The sequence below is a fragment of the Ictalurus furcatus genome, chromosome 8, assembly GCF_023375685.1.
Source record: "Ictalurus furcatus strain D&B chromosome 8, Billie_1.0, whole genome shotgun sequence".
In the NCBI taxonomy this organism is placed as follows: Eukaryota; Metazoa; Chordata; class Actinopteri; order Siluriformes; family Ictaluridae; genus Ictalurus; species Ictalurus furcatus.
Genome location: NC_071262.1, coordinates 11619197 through 11644523, shown reverse-complemented (window position 1 = coordinate 11644523; position 25327 = coordinate 11619197). Strand labels below are relative to the sequence as shown.

General features: G+C 42.5%; 1 protein-coding gene across 8 annotated transcripts in view; it reads left to right on the top strand.

Annotated features, from left to right (window-relative positions):
* The window catches only part of mbnl3 (muscleblind-like splicing regulator 3), a 49287-nt gene that overhangs the window by 9274 nt on the left and 14686 nt on the right, over positions 1-25327 (top strand). For 6 of the 8 annotated variants that reach the window (XM_053630795.1, XM_053630793.1, XM_053630791.1 and 3 more), the window contains 4 exons: positions 12218-13348; positions 23441-23605; positions 23932-24132; positions 24467-24718. In XM_053630795.1, coding sequence (XP_053486770.1) covers positions 13175-13348; positions 23441-23605; positions 23932-24132; positions 24467-24718 — 792 coding nt within the window. In that variant the 5' untranslated portion in view covers positions 12218-13174. Of the gene's footprint in view, positions 1-12217; positions 13349-23440; positions 23606-23931; positions 24133-24466; positions 24719-25327 lie in introns of those variants that run through there. The other 2 variants (XM_053630799.1, XM_053630798.1) reach the window with 2 other exon arrangements.

The window sequence follows — 25327 nt, the reverse complement described above, 5'->3', positions numbered from 1 at the left end:
ATAACCTCTTACAGTATTACATAGCTCCAGTAATCGTGCTTCTGCCCGACTCAGCTGCCAAAAACGGCTTTGTCCTCTACTTCTCTTCACTTCTACTTCCAGTGTCGGATATCCAGCACACTCCTGAAATCCAATACTGCACCACGACAGGTTAGTGTCCATGCGTTTTGCATGTTATAACGGTACATCTTGGGAGGATAATAGCTTCTTTTTTTTTTCCTTTTTTGGAACCTACAGAACCTACCAAGTAATAATACTTAGCTGTCATGCAGCTGGCGTCAGGTTTCACATGTCTAGGGACAGCTCATCGTTTTCATAGGCTGTTTTGTGGCGTAGGCTTCTTCACTTTCCACTTGCTGTTCATTTATAGTCGTCCATCATATGGGCTATTCATGCACAAAATAATTGGCAGACAGGGACAAGCGTGTAAACCCGGACTGTGTTGAAGCGTTAAGCGGATGGCCACGCAGGCATTTGTTCTCACAGCATCTATGGTAGTGATGGCGGTCAGTACGTACATAGAGTTAGGTCACGATAACTACTTTTGCTGGAGGATATATCGTCCCAGAAATAATAACGATAAACAATATTATTGTCAGGGCGCACGTTAGCACGTTCGCCTCACGCCCCCAGGGTCCGGGGTTCGATTCCCACTGGGGCCATGTGTGTGCGGAGTTTGCATGTTCTCCCCGTGCTGCGGGGGTTTCCTCTGTGTACTCCGGTTTCCTCCCCCAGGCCAAAGACATGCACGGTAGGCTGATTGGTGTGTCTAAAGTGTCCGTAGTGTATGAATGGGTGTGTGAGTGTGTATGTGATTGTGATTGTGCCCTGCGATGGACTGGCACCCTGTCCACGGTGTACCCCGCCTTGTGCCCGATGCTTCCTGTGATAGGCTCCAGGTTCCCCGTGACCCAGAAAAGGAGTAAGCGGTTATGGATGGATGGATATTATTGTCATTTTAAGACCATTTTATGACACTGGGATAATATCATAATAATGTAAGTACACCCTTTCAAAGAGCAACGAACTTTTAATTTTTAAGAATATTCAGATATTGTAATACAATAATGTAAATGCTTTATGCTTTATTCATTGTTACGTTATTCTCCATGGAAACGGCGGGATCGTTCTACCTAGCGCCGTGCTTAAGCTCAAGTTCACTTGTGCGTTCGTGTCATTTTGTGCAGAAGCAGGTTGTAATATTAGGTTTGTGTTGTGTAAATGTCTGATTTAAATCTCATGTGTGTGTGTGTGTGTGTGTATAGGATGCGTTCGGATTCCAGTTCATTAACCCGCTAGTAAAGCGCTTCAGTTTACCGCTGTTCATTCACTGTTCAGCTTCAGCTCACGCAGTTTAAGCGGCTCAATCCCCGACATCATTGATTATGACTGGATTATTTGAAACACTTTCTAGGTCACTTCTTTCTAGAGGTTTCTTCTTCAGAAAACGTTGTCAGTGCGTTGTTAACATCCTGCGTGTCGTTTTTTCCAGCAGTATGTATTAATTAAAATCGATGCTAGTGCTCGCTACACATCGTAAATTCGAACACACAGTTTTTGCGTTGGAATGTGCATTTTTTTTTTTATCTTAAATTTTAATTTGACAGCACTAGAGCAGGACAGAAGCAGCGCAAAGTGTTGCTGATGTTCATGCTTATGTAAACACAACTGGCAATAATGAGGTCAGCAAAAGCGATCAAGGTCATGTCCATATAACGTATGATAATTTGATAATGTAAGTATCGTGAGAAGAATTTTTAAAGAATTGCAACAGAAAAGCTTTGTCCTATCGTCACGAGATCACAAGATTACATTTCAACAACGCCACAGCCATCCGTGGCCAGGAGTGGGAAGGGTTGCATACCCTGTCAGTCACAGACACTAGCCAATCAGTGAGATCATGTATGCAAAAGAGGACAGATAACATGTAAACATTAGATAACATGATAACGTTATTTTGCACTGTGACACTCAGTACATTTACATGGACAACGATAATCCGATATTAACCCGATTAAGTCGATACTCTGATTAAGAATCTACCATGTAAACAGCGATAATTGATGACCTTAATCTGACTAAAGTCATACTCGAAGTAAACACAAATCGAATTAAGACATGTGGAGTATTCCTGTTTTAGTCGCATTACTGTCGTGCATTACAGACGTGTACACACCTTAATCACACCATTAACGTCGTGTGGGAGTTTTCACCGCATTTTGTGACAGGACACGTACACACGGCAGTGCTCAATAGTTTGATGGCAAACAAGAGAGCACGGCTGCGTCCCAAACCGCGTACTTACCTACTATATAGTAGGCGAGATGCACGTATTTCAGCTAAAATATAGTAGGTAAGTTCGCGGTTTCGCACATAGCCCACGGCTTCAAGCGGTCATCTATTTGCACGTACAAATAATGACAAATAATTAACTGCATTTGTAGTTTTCGTAAAATTAAAAATGAAACGCCCAAAACTGTATACGGTACCATAACGAAGACCAACTGTATATCGATACGTGAAATTCTGGAGGGAACGTCGGACGGCGTGGCGTGGGGACGTAATGACGTGCGCCGTTAATCGAGCTATGTTCTATAACATGTAAAACAGGAACATGAAAGGAATATCCTAAAAGCGACTCATGTAAACACCTTAATCACTGTATCGTCTTATTCAGAATAAGGTCAGTAATTAGATTATCGTTGTCCGTGTAAATGTAGTCACTGTCCTCTCTCTGCACCGTTCCTGGTTGATTGATGTCGTATGATCGGGTGAGCTGGCCAGTGGGAGGAAATTGGCCAAGAAAATTAGGGAAAAATTGGGGCATGAGGGGATTCAGACATAGCATTCAAATATAGCACAGCTGGTGCTGTTGTGACGTCATAAGTGGAACATGGAGTGAATACAGCAGAATGTTTGTAGGCTAACCAGCTTTATTTAATAACTATTTGAATTCGATCTTGCTGGGATTTACAGTAAAGATACGAAAGACTCTAAGGAAGACATGAAGGGCTGCAGTGAGAGGTGCAGTTTGTAAAATTTCAAAAGGGTTAATAATTGCAGCAGTTTCAGATTACCATGCTACGGGGCTAGCTTCTTTTCACCTTTCTGTTTATGTTGTGGGTGGCACAGTGGTACAGCGGGTAGCATTGACGCCTCGCGGAGTGCCAGGAGTTTTGGATGTCCTCGCAGTGTCCGCATGGGTTTCCTCCCACCTCTCCTCCCAGAATGCATGCTGGTAGGTGGATTGGCGACTCTAAATTAAACCGGCGTGCGATTGTTTTCTGTCGTGGCCCGAGATGAACTGGCTTCCCATCCAGGGTGTATTCCTGCCTCGTGCCTATTATTCCCCGGTTAGGCAGTCCCTCCAGCATTTTTTGCGATCTCAGAAATCAAGGAATCTCTGCAATATTCAGAGGAGCTTGCAATTTTTGAGATCCGGGCCAAGACGCGTCATGTGCCGTCATCACAATGCGCATTCAGCCAAAACCGTCTTCGAGTCACGTGTGTCGTACACGAGTACAGCTAAAACGTCTCATTTACTAACAAACCTCACTGCGAAAGATGTGCTAAAGATGATTGCAATTTCGCCAATACAAGTAGTTTTCTGCACAAAAAAAAAACACCATCACAAATTTTGAAAAGATCAGCAAAATCAAGCAAGTTTGGCCGCAACAATCACCAAAAAACTCCACGAAATCCTGCACGGACTGTTTAGAGACCATGCCACCGTTAAAAGTCAGAGATCACACTTTTTTTCCCCCCATTCTGATGTGAACATTAACTGTGACCTGTGACTGCACGATTATTATCATGATTTAGAGGCGGAGACGGATGCAAGTGCAGATTCGATTTTAATTGAAAATACAAACGAACGTGAAACAGTAACTATTGAAACTTGTGGCAAAAACTACGGCAAAGATTAAACATCAAACAAAGCCCATAATCCCGACGGCAGAGAAAGACGAACGCAAGACAAGGACTGCAGTGCAAACCGTGGCTAATATACATACAAGTGCTGGTTAACATGAACGTGATTCAGGTGCAGGTGGTCATGTGACCGTGATGCAGTGAGGTGCAGTGGCTGCTGGGAACTGTAGTCCAGAATTCCTTCTCTGATATTACATGACAATTATACGCATTGTGCTGCTGATACATGATTCGGTAATCGCATGAATGTACAGCTGCTCCTAATAAAGGATAAAGGTGGGTGGTTAGTGTAATATTATTTTTCCTTCCGGTTATATTTACTCGTGAAATCTATTTTAATTGCTGTACGTCTTCTTTAAGGCAGTTAAATAAAATATATATATATATATATATATATATATATATATATAATATATATATATATATATATATAATATATAATAATGTGTGTGTGTGTGTGTGTGTGTGTGTGTGTGTGTGTTTTTTTTACAATGTCTACAATGACATTCCGAGCTAGCTATTAAAATATTCTGGCCAGCAGTTTAAGTTTGGTTTGTGTGTTGAAGTTGATTATCTTTTCAAGGCTACGGCCAGTTTGGTCGCGCTCGTTTTATTGGGCGACATGGCAATGCTGACTTCGCTTGCGAACATCATATTGAGCAAGCTGATCAAGCCCCTGAGGTTTGGAGATTAGTTTGTTTGGTGCACAGCCTGCAGGAGACCGCAGCATTCTGTTTAAAGCCTGCAGCTTTTATATTTAGTTAGAGGTTTAATCAAAGTTAATGTTTGATGAAAGACAGATGTCTGTACCAAAAATATGAGGAAACAGATAGCTGGCTCTGTGAATTTCATTATTTATTCTTTCGTTCTCTGTATTCAGTTTTGCGTGCCCAAAAGTTTGCATACCCCTTGTGAGCTATTCTACATAACAGATGTTTACATATAGTCCACAAGACAAAATAATAGCTGAATTTATAAACAGCACCCCGTTCAAAAGTTTACATACCCTTGATTCTTAATACTGTGTGTCGTTGCCTGGATGATCCACGACTGTTTTTATGTTTTGTGATGGTTGTTCATGATCCCTTGTTTGTCCTGAGCAGTTAAACTGCCCACTGTTCTTCAGAAAAATCCTCCTGGTCCTGCGCTTTCTTTGCTTTTCCAGCATTTTCTACATAATTGACCCCTTTCCAACAGCGACTATATGATGTTGAGATCCGTCTTTTCACACTGAGGATAACTGAGGGACTCGTACACAACTATTACATAAGGTGCGAACGTTCACTGATGTTCAAGAAGGTAACACGATACATTAAGAGCCAGGGGGATGTAAACTTTTGATCTGTGTAAGTTATTTTGTTTAAAGATCTTATTCTTTGTTCATTTAGTACTGCCCTTCAAAAGCTAAATAAGATAGTTACATGTCTCCCAGAAGACAAAATGATAACAATTTACACCGATCATCCTGGTCAAAAGTTTACATCCCCCTGGCTCTTAATGTATCATGTTGCCTTCTTGAGCATCAGTGAATGCAACTTGTTTTTTGTTTTTGTTTTTTGTTATAAATTCAGCTATTATCTTGTCTTGTGGACTATATGTAAACATCTGTTTTGTGAAATAGCTTATTCAGGACAGAACCGAATATTTTCAGTACTGATTTTGTTAACGGTATTAAGATGTAGCAGATGCTGCGAAGGGTATTCAAACCTTTGGGCACAAGTGTGTGTGTGTGTGTGTGTGTGTGTGTGTGTGTGTGTGTGTGTGTGTGTGTGTGTGTGTGTGTGTGTGTGTGTGTGTGTGTGTGTGTGTGTGTGTGTGTGTGTGTGTGTGTGTGTGTGTGTGTGTGTGTGTGTGTGTGTGTGTGTGTGTGTATATTATGTAAGTATGTATGCATGTTTAAAAATCACAAACCAGACCTAGAGGTTTCTCCGAGTGCATGGTTATGCAAATTCTTTCCTCTAGGTCTGGTTTGTGATTTTTTAAACATTGTGCATACACATTCAGTTCTCTCCATTCCTGAAGGTCACTGCAATTTGAAGTGTGTGTTTGTGCGCACGTGTCTTGGTGCTCCTGGCTGAGTGACCTTGTAGAGTCAATACACTCGCCGTTTCCAGACGCTTGATATTTGCAGGCCTCCTCTCAGACGTACAGCAGGGACACTCTCACTCACACACACACGCACACACATCGCAATGTCTGCCATCTCTTCTTAGCCACGTCCCAGCACCAGAACATTACTGTAAACCGGCTTCAAATCACCACACCGCCTGAGTGAAGCCTGTCCCATGAATCGATAATATTATTAGGCTCAAACAGACGATCCTTTGTCCGCTCTTTTCCCCTGTCAGAGGAAACAGTTGCTGTTCAACATGCTAACCTCATTAGTCATCAAGTGGAGTTTGTCGAAACGTATTGCTGTGGAGTCTCGCTAACATGACACGCGCTAACTCGTATGATCTTGCTAGGTGCAGAGAGCCTCTTGAAAAGCACTTTCCCCCCCCCCCCCCTCTTTTTTTCCCCAAGGGCACTGCAGTAATCGCAGGTCACGGGCGGCCCGGCTCATCCTACATCATAAACGCTCGCTCCAAACTCATCTTTCGGTGGCCATTGCATCATTAATTATTCAGTCTACACATTCATGTCGTGGCAGTAGCTCACAATTTATAACCATTCCCACCCCCCTTTTAACCTCACAGCTGTAAGCAGCTGGTTTATACTATACTTTATGCCGATTTATTTTTTTTAATCATGAGAACCAGGTGGAATATGGCAGGTCCACTTGTCGCAGTTCACCTGCCGTTTCTAGAAGCCATATAGAAGCAGCATGTGTTTGTACAGAGAACAGGTGGGTGTGTGTGTGTGTGTGTATGGCGTAGCCTGGCTACTAGGCCACTCGCTGCTGCCTTTTTGCTGTAGGCACACAGGAAGAACAGCACAGCATGTAAAAGCGAGCAAAAAAAAAAAAGCATCCTTCTGTTGTTTTTTGCTCCATGTGAAGGTTCCTTTGTTCTGGAGTGTGTAGTTAGTAATTTAATTTCCACCCCCTTCTCTTATTTCTTTTGCTTTCCCGCTCCCCCTCTCTCTCACCGTCATACACACACATGCTCACATCATCCTGCTCACACCCTCTCCCACTTCACCGCAGTGCTGTCCTTCCCTTCTGGGCTGTCTGTCTGCACAGTCACACTCTCGAACCCCCGCTGCCTCCTCCGTCTGCGTGTGTTTCTGTGAGACGCGGGCACAGATTCTATCTGCCCTTCTGTCTCCTGCTCTCACTCCACTGCTTCCTCCCTTGCTCTGATTTTTTTTTGCCCCCCCCCCCCGCCCCCCAATGACTGCAGTGCTATTTTGTCTCGCTCCGCCATAGCCTTATATTCATTCATCGCTGTGTGCAGCATCGGAGTTATCACTCAGCCCTGCTAACCTTTATCAGGACGATCTGTAAAGCTGCACATCTGTTATTAATCCTGATTCTTGGGTGATGGCAGGATTGTTCCTTAATTAATTTACACACACCGCTACTTAGGATGTGGCTAAACTTTGTCTGAGGAGCATGGAAACGTACTTGTATAACTTTTTCATTCGCTTGGTCAGAGAAACAGCAGCTTTGCCAAGTGCGTGCACAAATAAAATATTAGCAAATTATATGAATAACTATTTGTGCATCACGTACAGATGTTTATTTTCGAAAATCAGTCCGGATATCCGTCACGTTTCCTCAGCACTCCAGTTATATTCTTTGACTCCTTTTTAGTTTACTCCTCGCAGCTCAGTTTAGCAACTCGCAGCAACAAAAAAACTGCTGCCCCCAACCCGAAATACTCTGCATGCTCGCTTCACGCTCTGCAGTTGTGTCGATTCAAGAGTCAGACCCCTTCCTCGTTGCTGTTGAACTGCGCTAGGCAGACCCTCCAGGATTCAATCGGAGGAGTTTGCGACTTTTCAGAACGAACACAGATCATCTGCAGATTCGGGCCAAGACGCGCCGTGTGACATCATCACAACACGCATTCAGCCAAAGCCCTCCTCCGAGTCACGTGCGTCGAACACGAGTACAGCTAAAAGGTCTCGTTTACCAACAAACATCACTGTGAATAAACCGTGCAAAACTATTTCATGCTATTGCGATTTCGCCAATTGAAGAAATTTTCCCTCAGAAAAGAGCCGCAGTACAATCAAGCGTTTTTGGCCGCGACAATCATAAAAAAATCCGGGCGAAATCCCGTACAGAGTTAACTAGAGTTAGCTTGGAACCGGTCTGAGACCACCTCGCTGATGCCGAGGTCACACTAGGCTTTAGCACTCCATCAACTTCCAGTCAAACGCATCCGAAAACGCAAGCTCATGCGTAGAAAACTCTGACCCGTGTAACCGTATCACACGAAGACGTGTGACCAACAGACGATCGTGACGTCCCTGCCTGACGTTTTTAGTAATTCTAAAACAGATGCGCTAATTTTAACTGTATCGAGATATCCTGTACTTTACAACCCAGCTTTAAAAGATTCTAAAAACAACTTAATCTGCCTGGTTTGTGATGTCGTTGAAAACAGGAACAGATGGTTTAAAAAAAAAAAAAAAAAAAAAAAAAAAAAAAAAAGGAAAAATCCAATATACTTTCCATTCTATAGTCATATAAATTTGAATCCAACATCTTTATGTTGACAAAAAAAATCCATGATGGTGTCATATCCTGTTCCCGCCCGTTTTCACAGAGGCGTTCGACAAAAATACGCACATGACCTCGGCATGAGGCGCGCTCTCGTTTTGGTCCACACCTGAGTGTGATTGCTGTGTTCTTACCTGCTTAAGCAAACCGGTCTAATGGACTAAACGCTCCATCTGACCAGAATATTCTACACGTAGCCCCGGACTGTCATTTCCAAAAAAAAAAATCAGAAGTCTTAAACCCGTTGAGTAGTTAATTCTGCCTGTCCACATACGGTGTTAGGAGAGGTGATCCATAACGTCAGCCCTGCAAAACCGTTAGATTTGGATAAATCAAGTGTAGCACATGCCGTCATTAGACTGTCACTCCAGTTCAGCCAAAGGTTTCAGTTTCTATAGCTGTGGGAAATTGAGGAGCGTACTGATTAAGCCTGTCATGGTTATTACGTAATGACCTAAATGACCTCGACAAAAAGCCAATAGGATTTTACCAGTGGCTTTTGGATTATTGCAGAAAATAAGCTCTGTGACCAACACACGTTTATGAATCATGCACGTTTTGTTCATTAAGGTAATCTTCACAAATGAACGCAACTGTTATGAATTTTGAAGCCTGAATACAATCGCCTGAAATAAAAAGCTAAAGGTAGGCTATAAACGAGCTACACCACAGTCACATGACTTCAACGTCACCACCACGAAGCTTTATAGCACTACAATTTGAAAAACCACTACAATTACTATAAAATGATAAATCTACAAGTTGGAATAGTTTGCAAGAGCGTGAGTATAAACACAACGAGGCTGTACTGTAGTAGATGAGTTTCCTGTTCGGCGTGATGACGTTTAATGTCCCCGACAACCTCTGTAGTCCCATTTAGCCACTTGTTAGCAACCGTCTATTTCAAGACTCTAATAGTATTTATTTCATTATTAGCTTCATTTAACTATTTTATTCCCATCTATCTATCTACCTACCTGTCTGCCTACCTACCCGTCCATCTATCTGTCTATCCATCTATCTGTCTGTCTATCTATCTATGACTGTCTATCCATCTATCTGTCTATCCATCCATCTGTCTATCCGTCTCTGTCTGTCTGTCTATGTAGCTATGTCTTTCTCTCTATCTGTCTATCTACCTGTCTATCCATTTATCTGTCTATCATCTACCTGTCTATCCATCTATCTGTCTGTCTGTGTTTATCTGTCTATCCATCTACCTTTCTATCTATCTGTATATCTATCCATCCATCTACCTGTCTATCCATCTACCTGTCTATCTATCTGTCTATCCATCTATCTATCTATCTATCTACAACTGTCTATCCGTCTATCTAGCTATGTCTGTCTGTCTGTCTATCTCTCTATCTATTTATCTACCTGTCTATCTATCTATCTATCTATCTATCTATCCATCTGTCAGTCAGTCCATACAGGATTTCATGAGACTTTTTAGTTGTACTCGTACGACACATGTGAATCGAGGAAGGCTTTGGCTGAACGCGTGTTGCGATGACGTCACATGATGCGCCATGGCCCAAATCCGCGTTCATTCTGAAAAATTGCAAGTTCCACCAAATATTGCGGAGCTTGCTTGATTTTGTGCGATCGTAAAACCGCAAAATCCTGGAGGGACTGATCTGTCTGTCTGTCTGTCTGTAGTTGAAAAGTTGCATTTTCAGTTGAATTTGGGTAAACCACTTGTTGTGTTGAGCTATTTCAATTTCCTTTGTTTGATTTGTTCATTCAAACAGCTGAAAGTCTGGAAAATTTTTGGCACTAAACCTGATTTGCAATGGGGGTTGAATCATTTTGATTGCAACTCCTCTATCTATCTATCTAAATCAGTTACAGTTTTGAGTCTGAAGAAGTACTTTCGCTTTTATGTTCAACTTTGAGAAATACTTGTTCTTCATAAGATCTATAAACACCTATCAGTATTTCAATCTTTGTTTTCATTAACAGTTGTTAGTTGGTGAAATTCTGAACAGAGTTGGAAAAGCAAGTGTGTATATTTACACATGGAGACCAGAGTTCATTTATAAACAAGTTGTAATGACATTTTTGCTCATTTATGTGGACTTATTTTTAGTCATAGATGCAATAAAAACGCATGCAGTTTAAGGTTACATTCATACCAACATCAGTGTTGCCTCACTTTAACATTTATTTACAGTTTTATTAAGGTGTCAATAAAGCTTCTAGCTTGTTAATGGTAACTAACTTGATGCTAATTAAGGGAACCTTAATATTGTGTGTTGCCATGGTAATTATTGTAATTTTGTAAGAGTGGCTTGAAATCAACAGTAAAGACAATTCATGTCATAATTGTAGGTAATTGTAGTTTAAATAACGATCATCGACCAGTCATCATATACAGTGTGTAGAGTCTGTTTACAAACGTTTAGATCCCCAGTAGCAGTAACAGACACAGATTTACTCTAAGCTTGTCAGTTTTTCTCAGTATCGCCCACCTTCATCTGTATTACGTCACCGATTCTTCTTCTCTGCAGACGGCATGTCAGCTTTTGACCCACCCTTGACACAAACATGCGTACACAAACTCACTCCCACTGTTCCTCCCATGATTGGTTTTTGATTAGAACACTTCTCTCTATATTACTTTAAGCATAATTGTCTCATTCCTTGAATATCTTCAAGATGAATAATACGGAGAAACTTAGCCATCCTTTCTGCGTACACGTATATATGTGTGAGAGACTCGGGCTGTGTGCTGATAGCACATCTAGCCAATACTCCAATAGAGAAACTCTCCTCATAAAGCTTGTGGGCAGGTGGGCAGGTGGGGGGGGGGTTGATAGGAAGAGGCAGACGTGCTTCATTCTTTTTTACAGTCAAGCCCAAGAGCACATGCAGTGACTCAATGCGTAACTCTGCTCCTCATTGGCTGCTGCCCACTCAGCCTGTTTGCAACGCGATCACTCATTGGTTTTCACATCACTGAGCTTTGAGCAGCTGCCGTCGCGAGAGCCAGGCTTTCCCTTCCTCTTGTCTTTCACCACCTGTGTTTTTTTTCACATGCACAAATTCCAAACTCTGTGTTCTGTTAGTGCTTTTTCAATAAATACGCACTAGCACTGTCATATCTGACGCCAACTTGTTGTTCTTGCACGCACTCTGCTGATCATAAAGTGACGGCGCTCTCTCGCGCTTTATCCCCCCCCCCTTTTCCCCTCCCTCTTTCCCTCCCTCTATCTCTTAATCAAGACACAGCCTGCCCTTTCCTGTGCATTGCTGCCTGCCTCCAGACCGCATGCCTCCTCTGCCTCCCTTTCCCTCTCTCGCTGCCTCTCGCTCGTACACTCTCTGCCATGCACTTTCATTCCCTTTGCTCTCTCTCTCGCTCTTGCTCTGCTTGTCCTCTCTGTATCCCAGACCCGCAGGTTTGCAGTGTAAATACTTGAGCATCTATGCATTGGCTTAATTTCATTTCTACAGTTTTCTTTATCTGGCAGTTCATTCAGCCTATCATATCTTACAAAGGTTGGCACAGTGGTTGTTTTTCCATCTTGAGTCAAATATTTTGGCTTGTTATTACTCTTGTGTAATTCCCACCCTTTTTTAAATTAATTAATTATTTTTTTTGGTGTGCTTCAGAGGAACTAAAGGAGACCGCGGAGGGCTACAATGAGAAGAAAAGACACAGGAGAGACAGGAGGGACAAGAATGCGACTCAAGTAGAAGACAGCGGACGCACATCACCTCAAAGTGCCTGGATGTGCTGGATGCTGCAGCAGCCTCGTGCCGGCGCATGCTTTTCCCCACATTGCTGTTCCCTGCAGCCCTGACTGTGTAAGTGTATCTGTGATTGCGCTTGGCCTTGACTCGGGCTGTGTTTCACTCTGCGAAGCAAACAGTCCTTCGGCCCGTTTGCTGTTCCTCGATCCCAAGCCTCCCCCACCCCCGCCCCCCCACCTCGCACGCAATATCATTCCGTTGATCCAAGGACAGTCGATTCGTTTCTTCTTTTGTGCCCGAGCCTTTTCTTCATCTTCTGTTCTCTGGAAATGTGAGCATCTTTACAAAACATTAATGTTGCAGCAGCGGGACGGTGGCCTGTAGGAGCCTGAGGGTGGGAAAAGTGGATAAAATTGTTTTATTTAGAGAAAAGTGTGGTTTTATGAGACGGGACAGCCACTGCAGCCCAGAAGAGCGTGTCTGTCTGCACTTTTAGTGCCTCAGTCTGTGAAGCGGCCAAGAAGCCATTGCAGCATGCCTGAGTGACCTGCTCTGCCTCAGCATCCTTCTCCTGGACACGCCTGCTCTTTGCTCTGCTATCCAACTCCTATGGAACACACAGAGTCATAGATTCTTCATAGCTGTTTCTGTTAACAGTTTTTTTTTTTTTTTTTTTTTTTTTTTTTTTTTTTTTTTTTTTTTTGCCATTCTGTCTGAACATTAGAGCATGTCCCATTCCTTTTACCAGAGACTGAGTGTTTTTTGTGCTGTGGCACAGTGATTTTTCTTTTCTTTTTTTTTTTGTCCTGCTACGTGCGCTTTTGACCTTCTTAACCCCCAGACGACCTTTAACTCGACCCTAACCACCCACTCATTATGGCCGTCAACGTTACTGTAGGCCGGGACACCAAGTGGCTGATGCTAGAGGTGTGTCGCGAGTTCCAGAGAGGCTCGTGCTCACGTTCTGACACCGAGTGCAAGTTTGCTCACCCCTCTCGCACCTGCCATGTGGAGAACGGCCGCGTCATTGCCTGCTTCGACTCCCTCAAGGTAACCCTGACACAGACACACACTTTCTCACTTTTGAACACACTTTTCCAAGTTAGCTCTGGTACAGAATGAATGTGTAACACAAATATATAATTAGATATGTAAATATGACTTAACACACACAAATACACACTGGTGTATTCTTATACTAACACCTCCAGGCTCTTTTTGCTGAGTTGCGATCACTCTTCTGCTGATGCCCTGAAAATCAGCATGTGTCTGTGTCAGCCTTAAAAGGATAGAGCAGGCTGGGTCAACGACATCCACAAAAAAATTCACACGATTAAGCACTTTAGTCGAAGCATGCTCGATGCAGAGTAACTGTAAAGCAAAGATGTAGTGCAAATCAGGAAGGGTAATATAACCAGAATTTTATGCCATATTTTGAATGCAGTCCACAGTATTTTTATGGAAATGCAATCCCAAAGTAAGTACTAGAACTTCCCTTCGGACTTTCCATCAAATACTTGTAATGTTTTTCGAATTTCAGGTATCGTGCACAAAGAATTTTGAGGGGGGTCTATGGTCAAAATGACAAGTCAGGTTTGTTTGTTTTTTTAACCGTGGTCATTTTTTTTCCTTCTCATTATTATGTGATTGACTACTATCTTATTACTAATATATATATATATAATATGCATGTTGGATTATATAGGATTGTTAATGTTAAACTGGTAAGAATCATGGTTCAGTGCCAACTTTGCGTTGTGAGAAATTTTTGGGAAGACTGAAGAGTAACATCGCAAACATCAGGACCTTTATATAGCAAAATAGCATTTAACCTTGTCCTTCAAGCACCTTACATATCTCCTCCAAGTATATGTTCAGCATGACCAGGCGCTGATGCAGCACAGTCAGCAGGCTCGAAAGTTGCAGCGGTGGATTTTATATAAACCCTCCTCAGGAGCCGGGCTGAGAGCTAGCATTGGCCGCAGCTCAGCACACACTAATCCTCTACCAAAGCAGCACGTCGGCCGTTAATTCGGTGATGGTCTGGGCCGTGCCGCGCCGCCTGGATTACAAATGGGATTATTTTTCAAAAGTAGTCAGCTGCAGGCTCAGGGTCACAGTGCTAAGAGAGGGAGAGAAGAAGGTACCCTCTTGCCTTAATTAGCTCTGAAATTATGCAGCACTGTCTGCAATGGCAGTTCAGGTTTTAATTATACAGCACTCTTCTTATTAATAGTACTCATTCATTTCTCTGTGGACAAGAGCCCACCCCCCCCATACCACCCCCTTTTCTCGTTCTCCTCCTCCTCTCTGCTAATTTATCGACGTCTCTTAATGGCTACCACAGTGTCCTTACTCCTAACTCGTGTCTTCTGCCGGAGACGCTTCTTTATCCATTAGTTCTGACTGGCCTGCCTGCCAGCGCATTGGTCTAGGAACACATAAATTATGAATTCTGTATAATTCTTCTCTGTGCTGCTTTTATTAATGCCTGTGTTCTGCTAACAAATTTCCCCTTTCTCGCGTGAATCCGAAAGAGTGGAAAATATTTCAAGAGGTGTTTGTAGAAACCATTCTGGTGCAAAGGACTCGTGTAAATGTGCAAAAAGATGATGCGTTCATATTAACATTCTCTAATATTCTCTCAGTTCTCTAATAATGCAAGCCACAAGTTCTTGGGTTCTCATCGACACTGTCTCTATGACCAATGAGTGGTGAGGAGACTGGATGAGGCAAAACTTCCTCCCGGTTGCTGGGTGCGTTACCATGGCTACATGGAGGAGATCCCTGACCCACTGAGTCCACGATTTGACTTGCAGCTTTTTATTCCTCTCTCCGTCTATATCTGTATGAGGAGGAAAACACAGCACTCATTATACAAATCCACCACATATGGTGTATAATGGTTTTTTGTTTGTTTTTTTTGTCCCCCTCTTACATATTTATTTTGTTGGTGGATGACAGATTTCTGGTAGTGTAGCCATGCAGCTTGGCCATTAATAATGCAGATTAGCACTGTTGCTGATCTTTGCTTTCAGCTGCTTTCTCCTCTGTGTTTTGGGGAGTTCTGCTCTTGTGGGACTGTCTGCTTATTGCTAAATATTCCCAGAACATGCACTCTTTACTTCTGATGCAAACATTGCTGTGACTATAGGCAGTAGAAAATTGTGCTTGTTTGTTGTGCTTCTATGAATAGAGCCGATTCAGTTGATGTGCAAAATCTCAGAGACAGTAGAGTTAAGTAAAGCTAACATGTTGTGCGCTGCAGCTATACGCTGATCAGCCATAACATTATAACCACTGACAGGTGAAGGGTATAACATTGATTATCTCGATACAGTGGCACCTGTCAAGGGGTAGAATATATTATGTAGCAAGTGAACAGACAGTTGATGTGTTGGAAGCAGGAAAAATGGGCAAGTAAGGATCTGGTCGATCTTGACAAGGTCCAAATTGCGATAGCTAACACGCTAGGTTAGAACATCTCCAAAACGGCAGGTCTTGAGGGGTGTTCCCGATATGCAGAGGTTGGTACCCACCAAACGCGATCCAAGGAAGGAACCGACGACGGGGTCACGGGTGCCCAAGGCTCATTGATGCGGGTGGGGAATGAAGGCTAGCCTGTCTGGTCCGATCCCACAGGAGAGCTACTGTAACGCTGGCTATGATAGAAAGGTGTCGGAACACACATTGCGGTGGCTTGCGTATGGGACTGTGTAGCCGCAGACTGTTCAGAGTGCCCATGCTGACCCCTGTCCACCACTGAAAGTGCCTACAATGGGCACGTGAGCATCAGAACTTGACCATTGTGCAATGGAAGAAGGTGGGCTGGTCTGATGAATCACTTTTTAAAAAATTTTCATACACATCAAGTGGACGGCCGAGTGCGTGTACGTTGCTTCCCTGTGGAAGAGATGGCACCAGGATGCGCTATGGGAAGAAGGCAAGCCGGTGGAGGCAGTGTGATGCTCTGGGCAATGTTCTGCTGGGAAACCTTGGGTCCTGGTATTCATGTGGATGTTACTTTGACACGTACCAGCTATCTAAACATTATTGCAGACCAAGTACACCCTTTTCACGGCAACGGTATTCCCTAATGGCAGTGACCTCTTTCGGCAGGATAATGAGCCCTGCCACACTGCAAAAACTGTACAGGAACGCTTTGAGGAACATGACAAAGAGTTCAAGTTTTGACTTGGCCTCCAAACAAATTCCCCAGATCTCAATCTGATCGAGCATCTGTGTGATGTGCTGAAAAAAAAGTCCGATCCATGGAGGACCCACCTCGCTACTTACAGGACTTAAAGGATCTGCTGCTATCGTCTTAGTGCCAGATGCCACAGCACACCTTCAGGGGTCTTGTGGTGTCCATGTCTCGATGGGTCAGTGTTGTTTTGGCGGCACAAGGGGGACCTACACAACTAGGCAGGTGGTTGTAATGTTATGACTAATCGGTGTATATTTAACTATTGTATTAAAAACATTTGAAAGTTTAGAAATGTTAAAATTGACCCATTTTATTAGACAATATAATGTGCCATCTTTATAAAAATAAATAAATAAATAATTAACCAATCAAAATCAGTGTCCAGGATTTTCTCACAATTAAAGCAGGCAAATTTCAGATGTAACCTAATTTCTTAATAATTCACAGCATCCCAGAAGTCGACTAGACTTTAGCAAGTTGGCCAAATTTGAAAAATAAAGTATTTACCCTATTTAAAATGTCTGTGCTTACCCAAGTTGAGTCAAAACAAATCTCTTGCCAACTGTGCTCCCACAAAGCTGCAGTCTATTGCAGGAACAAGCAGCTTTTAGATACAGGTGTGATATACAGCTTTTATTTTGTACAAGCGACTTTGGCCATAATTCTTATTTATAAGACAAGTGTCTCGATGTCTTTTGTGCTGCTGGTGTAATGACTGCATTAAAGTTGGTTTCATTTCTAACACTCGCACTTCCAGTGCTAACATCATTCACACATCCCGTGGCAAGGTTTTGAAAGGCATATACCTTATCAACAGATTTCACATTCTTGTCTACACATTTGCATTCATATCGTATTCTGAGGCTTCTCCGCACTGCTGCACCGCACTGCCAGTGAAGTAGTACCTTCATTAGCTGCCTGTGAAATACTACTCAAATGTGTTTACAAGATGACTAAATGGGAAATAATAAAATACAATACCAAAATTACATCTTACTCTGAATTTCTCCTGCCTGAGGACTCTGGCTAATGTTAGAAGTCACATGATTTGCTGCTTAGCTTTTTTTTTTTTTTTGCTGGTAGTTCAATAGCTAACTTCTTTGCTATGTCCAGACGCAAACTCTAAACTAAATATGCACATGAAACATCATTGTTCATCCTGATTTATGGCCTTAGAAGAACTTATGAGGCAGGAACTGGATGGCAGTAACTTTAGTTAGGTCGCTTTGAGGCTGGAAGGTTTGTTATGATGTCCGTATTGTAATTGGACCAGAGTCTATGAGGAATTGGCGAATGTTCAAAATTTCTAACAAATTTGGCCAAAAATGCAACTATTTTAACCAGCAAAGTAACATGTTGAACTGATGAAGGGGTGCACCCACTGCAACTGTCTGGAACAAAGCAGGTGCCGTAGCGTCAGCACCTGAACTCTGCTTCTAAGGCTTGTTGGCATTATCAGTGACACATAGTATCATTTTATACCAAAACGCACTTGGCTTTGTACTAAAAAGTGTTTCACCAAAGGTATTTGTGGAACAAGTTACTGCGAATTAATGTACGGAAAAAGCGGCATCCCCCTAGACTGGTGGGAATTCAAGCACTTAAACCTTTTAACATACTGCAGATTCCGGTGCTCCATGAGCGCTGATGAGCCTTCTGAAGCCAGGGCTGCTCTTCTTTAAAAACTGCGTGAACCATTACTTACACCATAATTCTGTTCATAAACAGTTAACATCTGTGAACGGAAGCACAGAGATGTATGGTCTTCATATACACTTAATTCAGGGTCCGTAACCTCTACCAGAAATGTGCACCCATTATTGTCACTTCAGTCTTGAGAGCCATGAAAGCGGAGGCAACTTCAGACCCGTGCAGACTTATTTCTGAACAGTATGCATTTTTGTTCCGTTTCTTGCTTTTTAAAATGTTTTCCCACATTTTCTTTCCAGTTTGGTCTTCTGCCAATTCCCACCCACTAGGTAGCTTTTTCCTATTACATAAACCAGGGAGGGCGAATGGTAGCATGTGCTTCCTCCAAGACACGTGAAGCTAGCCACCAAACCTTTTTGAACTATTGCTCATGCTACATCACAGCGCATCAAAACTCACTGCTCTCTGCAGTCACCCAAAGATCGGGTGAATGCTTCTCTGTTGTGCCACTTAGACTCTTTCTTTCTTTTCTTTTTTTTTCTTCAGTTTTTCCATTTTGTCTCGTGTTTGTGTTTCAAGTTATGTTTTACTGTCTTTTAGGTGTTTTGGTCACTGGTTGAGTTTGTCCGCTGGTTGCCGGTTGTGATGGAGCTCCCGACGTTGTTTTGAGTGGCGAATTCCCCAGGCATTCCCCCAGGTGCGAGTTCGGTGTCTGATTGATTGCTGCTTGCATCAATGGCAGGGGGATTGGTGGTGTTCTGAGTGTGATCAGGGCTGCTCGTGTCTGCTCGCACCTTTGCACGGTGCTTGGAGCAAGGTGTTGCGACCGTGCGGACTATGTGGCTATTGCAGCTTAGGCCTTCAGTGGAATTGTGAGCAGCTATACCAATGCAATTAGATTACGGCTGCTTTTGGATGATTATTATTATTATTATTATTATTATTATTATTATTATTATTATGTCTTTTATCCACAGGGTGGTAGCCCAATCTTCCGTTTGACCAAAATAATTGGAATAATTGTAAATAATTGTTCTGTAAGGTGGTACACTGCATTAGAAAACCCCTTATATGTTTGGGAATTTCCATTCTAATGGTCTACTACAATAGTCAGGCAACAGATGATACAACCTTTGCAGCAGCCGTACCTCCCAAGCCTCCACTCACCCCCGAACCAATACCAGTTTTTTGATGGACTTCATCAGTTTCCTGTATAGTGAGAACATTTTTCAACTCTGTATGTGATTGACACCAGTGTCCTTATTCGACTGATGATATCTGGATGCATGAGCTGGCATGAAATCACCAGGGTAAACAAGTCATGTTAACAGACAATCCAGACTTGGCATCCTCCTGGATCTGGTGGTGGGGAGTAGTTTGTTGGAACCTTGGTACCTCGCAGATAACTCCTGAATCCATGTTGTAGAGGTTCAGTTTTTTTTTTTCATGCAATGATTAGTCAGTTTGTGAGATCCCAAGCTCAAGTCTAATCGAGTGATAACCAGAATACAAAATCAGTACAACCAGTCAGGGAGTCCCAACCCAAGAAGAAATGAAAGAAATACAGCATACACAACACCACTCAAAATTGTGACAGCCAATAAGACCTCAGGAAGAGGGGTAGAACCAACAGAGATTGTGTAGCAGGGTGTTCAGGGTATAGGGTAAAATAAGTGATTATAATGGATGGCTTTGGCAACCAGTTAGCATTCAGGAGATGGCAAACTCTCTTGGTGGGTGGCACTATCCCCAGTTACTGAGTGTTATCCATTGTACAATAAGTAAAAAAATAACGGTTTAATGAGAGAGGTGTGACTTTTGGGACTGTGGTCTGACAGACACTGCGGTATTTATTTGTTGTGTGAACGATGGGTGTGCGTGTATGTGGGTGGATGGGAGTTAACTCATCTTACTCGCTTTCCCCATCAATCACCTCAGTTGCCAGCAGCTCATCAACGTTCAGAGCAACGCCAACTCCACACTGTTCTTCTAGTTCGTACACTTGCGCTGTTATGGCCAGGGTTGAGTCTGGACAGAGGAAGAGGAACTCATTCTGAACAAGCTTTAAAGATGCTTGACAAACATTTTGCACCATAGCAGCATATAGATGCAGACTGTGTGATTTGTGCTTTAGTGGTGAATAAGCTATAGCCGGTGATGATGACGGTGCCAGAAGTTTTCTAGGTTCGCCTGGTGATCATAAGAAACCCTGCACAGAAGCTTGTTGAGATTGTGTGTGAGTGAGAGTGAACAAAGAAGTTTGTGCTGCTTCTGTAGAGTGTGAACAAGAGTGCAATTTATTCCACAGGGGTAATGAAGTTACAGTAAGTTGACTGAATTTCACCCTTGGCTAATACACCGTGCTTGCAGCATACAAGGTTCCCCACTATTATAAAAGCTGAAGGCACGGGAAGTGAATTACTCTAACAGTCATGCAAGGGGAAGGCTCCATATGGGGAAGGTTGGCTGTGAAAAACTAACATGTGGTTCCATAATGTGTCTATAAATATTTCATAACCTAGACATAGCCAAATAAACAGGAACTAAAGACAGGTAGAATGTGGCGGATTTTATGTTGCAGATAACAAATGCGTGTATATGGGGTATTCACTAGTAGTCTGTAGTTTTCCACGTCGGCACCAGATACAACACTCCTTAAAACGTGCACAGCGTCTGAATGTTTAAGATCAAATTCTTTTTAATGAATACGTATGCATAATAATAAATAGTCATATAATACTAATAATTATATTATAGTATTAATGCATGAAATACTAGTCCAAGAAAATAAAACGCTGAAAAATGTGATGGTGCGTAGATAATCCAGCTATTATTAGTCTAATCCAAATATCGGTCTCTTTAGTTAATTGTGTACAATAGCATTTTTGCTATTTATGAGAGCCAGTAGAGGTTTTTATTCCTGAAACAACACATGAGGTTAAAGTTGAAATAATTTAAAGGTGACTCGTTTTCAGGTTATTGAAGTTTGGATTAAACCCATGCAATTCCAGTTGCCAGCTCTTATAATCCAATTCAATTCAGTTTTATTTTAACATTGACTACGTTTACATGGACAGCAGTAATCTAATTATTGAACTTATTCTGAGTAAGACAATATTGTGATTAAGGTGTTTACATGTATTACGTGTTAGAGAACACAGCTGGATTAACAGTACACGTCATTACGTCCCCACGCCACGCCGTCCGACGTTCCCTACAGAATTTCACGTATCGACATACAGTTGGTCTTCGTTATGGTACCGTATACAGTTTTGGGTGTTTCATTTTTAATTTTACGAAAACTTCAAGTGCAGTTAATTATTTGTCATGCTATACGTGCAAATAGACGACTGCTTGAAGCCGTGGGCTGCGTCCGAAATCGCGTACTTACCTATTATATATTAGCCGAAAAACATCTGTTTCACCTTCTATACTGTAGGTAAGTATGCGGTTTTGGACGCAGCCGTGCTCTCTTGTTTGCCGTAAAACGTTTGAACACTGCCGTGTGTGTACGTGTCCTGTCGCAAAATGCGATAAAATTCCCACACAACATTAATAGTGTGATTTAAAGTGTGTACATGTCTATAACGCACGGCGATAATGCGAGTAAAACAGGAATACAGTTCTCCCTGAGACGACAACCTCCAGAGAAACCAGACTCATAAGGGAACCCATCCTCTTCTGAGTGACACCGAATAGTCCGGTTATAAATAATTTCTCTTCTATAACTGTATACTATAGAATCAAATAGTGTCTAATTTTTTTAACAGGAACTTGAGTATGCGCATCATTTAGTATTTTAATTTTAAGCGTATTATATCAAAATGAAGTTCAATGACCCGTAATAAGAACTCAATAATAAATATAATACATTTGATAATGGAGGGTTGTGATTTTCATTGCTGTTACAAAGTAAAAAACACTGACCCCTGGCTATGCTTCATGGACCCCATATTGAGAACCAGTGTTCTAACAGACCAGAGTGACTTATGATTGAACTGAGAGGTGATTTTATATTGCAAGCATACTGCTGAACAGCTCAGGGGCCCAATAGTGGCTGTCTGGAAATCTTGGAATTTGAACTCCTTCTCAGAACCTTAACCACTAAGCCTCCACACGCCTCTGAGGGCCTTCATCAGTTTCCTGAATAGTGGGAAATTTATTTCAACATGGTATGCGATTCACACCTGTGTCATTATGAGACTGACACATTACTTCAATCTAGATGTGAGTTAGCATGAATTCTCCATGGTAGACATGGTGCCACATCAGGCAACATTACTACCTCACAGCTCAGATGCCCTCGGTTCAATCCTTATTTCTATGCTTGTCATCACTCTGTCCGAGTGGGGTTCCTCTGGGTTCACCAGGTTTCTACCCACCTCCCCAAAACATGCTGGTAGGTGGATTGGCTACACTAAATTGCCCCTACTTGTGCTTAAGTGTGTGAATGTGTGTAAACATGGTGCCATGCAATGGACTGTCATGCAGAGTGCGTTGCTGCCTCACGCCCAGTGTTACGCGACCCTGGCTAGGATAGAGCGGTTACTGAAAAGGATTGGTGAATAATAATGACTATAATCACCATGTTGTGTCTGAATTCTATTAATAGTAAAATAATACTAATAACTACTACTAATTACTAATGCCAATAACTAATGATACTACTACTAATATTAATAATTTATACTAGTATGTCTGAATGTCCCAGTATCCCTGAATGTGCTCAAATTGGTAATAATTCTTCACTACACACACAACTCCACTCTGAATATGGCTCTATATCAGTATTTGTTTGGCATTAGTATTTTAAAGATTGCTCATATGACGATGTTCCTGTTTAAGGAACTTGCTTGTGGACCATTTACAGTTAATTAAACATGAGACAAATGGGACAAATAAAGGACATAATGTGTTTTAAAGGACACCTGCTGAACCTTTGCCTATGTACGCTATGATTGTTGTCCATATTCATGCTTAATTGTAACAAATCTAAAATACCAGTGCTCACTCGGAAACGTAATGACGACGATCATTAGTCCAACATTATCTTATCAATGGCTCCAGCACTCCTGAGACTCATTTCAATCGTTTCATGCTTTCTTTCCACGTCGTCTTATGTTGGTGCCTCTCACACTTGTAAGGACCCACTATTTAATTGTATTCTCTGAATCACAGTATTGTTATCTCTCGGTTACCTAGCATCGGCTCCTTTTTAATCTAAAAGTCGACGCATTTTATCATCCAGCCCCACTCAACTGTCTCTCTTTCTCACTCGCTCTTAGGGCCGCTGCACACGTGATAACTGTAAGTACCTGCATCCGCCTCCGCACCTGAAGACGCAGCTAGAAATCAATGGCCGGAACAACCTGATCCAGCAGAAGGCGGCAGCTGCCATGTTGGCTCAGCAGGTGCAGTTCATGCTGCCTGGAGCCCAGCTACAGCCCATAGTGAGCCCACCTTTTCATTCGTAGTGTTGTTCACTTGTTCAACCACTAAACCACTTCTTGTTTTTTTTTTTTCAACATGAATAGGTTTATTAAGCATGTTTTTTTAAACAGTGATTGAAGGTTAATCAGTGTAATTTTCTACAGCCCTGTAATTAGTAAGTCAAGGCGACAGCATGCATTCTAAATGAGCTAATGAACTGAACTGTAAAAGGCCTGCGAAGTAGATAAGCCCAGTTCCGTAGAAAAAATTATTCCTTTATTGAAACTAGTGAACTTCATATCTCCATCTTTTCCTCTCTCCTTTTGGTCTGTTCCTTTTATGTTAGACCACGTTCCCAGTATCACCCTCGTTGGCCACCAGTCAGAGTATGGCATTAAATCCATACATGGGTCATATGAGCCCTGGCATTGGTCTCATGCCCGAGCTGCTGCCCAGCACCCCCGTGCTGGTCCCGGGGAGCCCCACGGGCATCACCATGGGCAACGGCAACTCCACTCAGAAGCATGTTCGCACAGACAAGCTTGAGGTATGGTGGCTACTTTATTTCTAGGGTTTATTTTTGTTTCACTTCTAGTGGGTTATTTAAGATCCAATCCAATATCACAGATTTCAGGGTATCATGCTGTCTGTTTTTTACTTTGCCTTTTCAAAGAGGATGTCATTAAGCAACAAACGCACAGCAGAAGCAGCAGTGCAAGTATTAAAGTATGTGTGTTAAGAATTAAGATGGGCTTGCTGCTGTCAGCTGCTGAGAATTTCCCTTTTCAGTTCTTAATAACTAAACCGAACTAAACCAAATCTTCAAAAACATGCATCCATATTGTTCTGGGTTCTTGATCATTCTTGCGTTTCCTTTCCAGGTGTGTCGTGAGTTCCAGCGGGGCAACTGCACACGGGGTGAGAACGAGTGCCGCTACGCTCACCCAGTAGAGGCGGGCATGGTGGACGGCAGCGAGAACTCGGTCATCGTGTGCATGGACTACGTCAAGGGTCGCTGCTCGCGCGACAAGTGCAAGTACTTCCACCCGCCGGCACACCTGCAGGCCAGGATTAAAGCAGCGCAGCAGCAGCAGGCCAACCAGAGTGCAGCTGCTACAGCAGCAGCAGCCATGGTGAGATGAAGACAGTGGCACTTAGAGTACTGCAGCCTTACCGAAACATCAAATACACCACATGAAAACATATCCATGTGGGTAGTAAGTGAAAGTAACAAGTAGAATAAAGGTGTTCGGCGACCACAAGCCACCAGAACAGTATGTCTTGTGTGTCATAGATTTAACAAGGTGTCTGGTACTGTACTGGAATGAGGAAAAGGCCCATCCACCTCAACTAGTATTTTGATGATCCTGTCTAACATGTTGGTCCAAAATCTTCCATAGGTGTTAAATTGGGTTGAGATCTGGTGACTCTGAAGGACACAGCATACAATTTACGCTCATAAAACCATTCACTTAGTCCTCGTGCACTGTGGCCGGGCACACTGTCATTCTGCTAGAGACCACTCAATCAATCAGACAACAATAAAATAAAGGCAGTCAGTCAGTATAACTTTGATTGATTTGCTCTAAAGGGACAACAGGACCCAAACCATACCTGCAAAATGTCCCTGACAGCACAACAGGAGCCACTGATTTTTTTTTCTTTTCTTCCCCCCTTTAATTTGTCACCCATCTGTAGACAAAACAACTGCATCATAGCACATGGTTTGAAAGTTTCCGTAT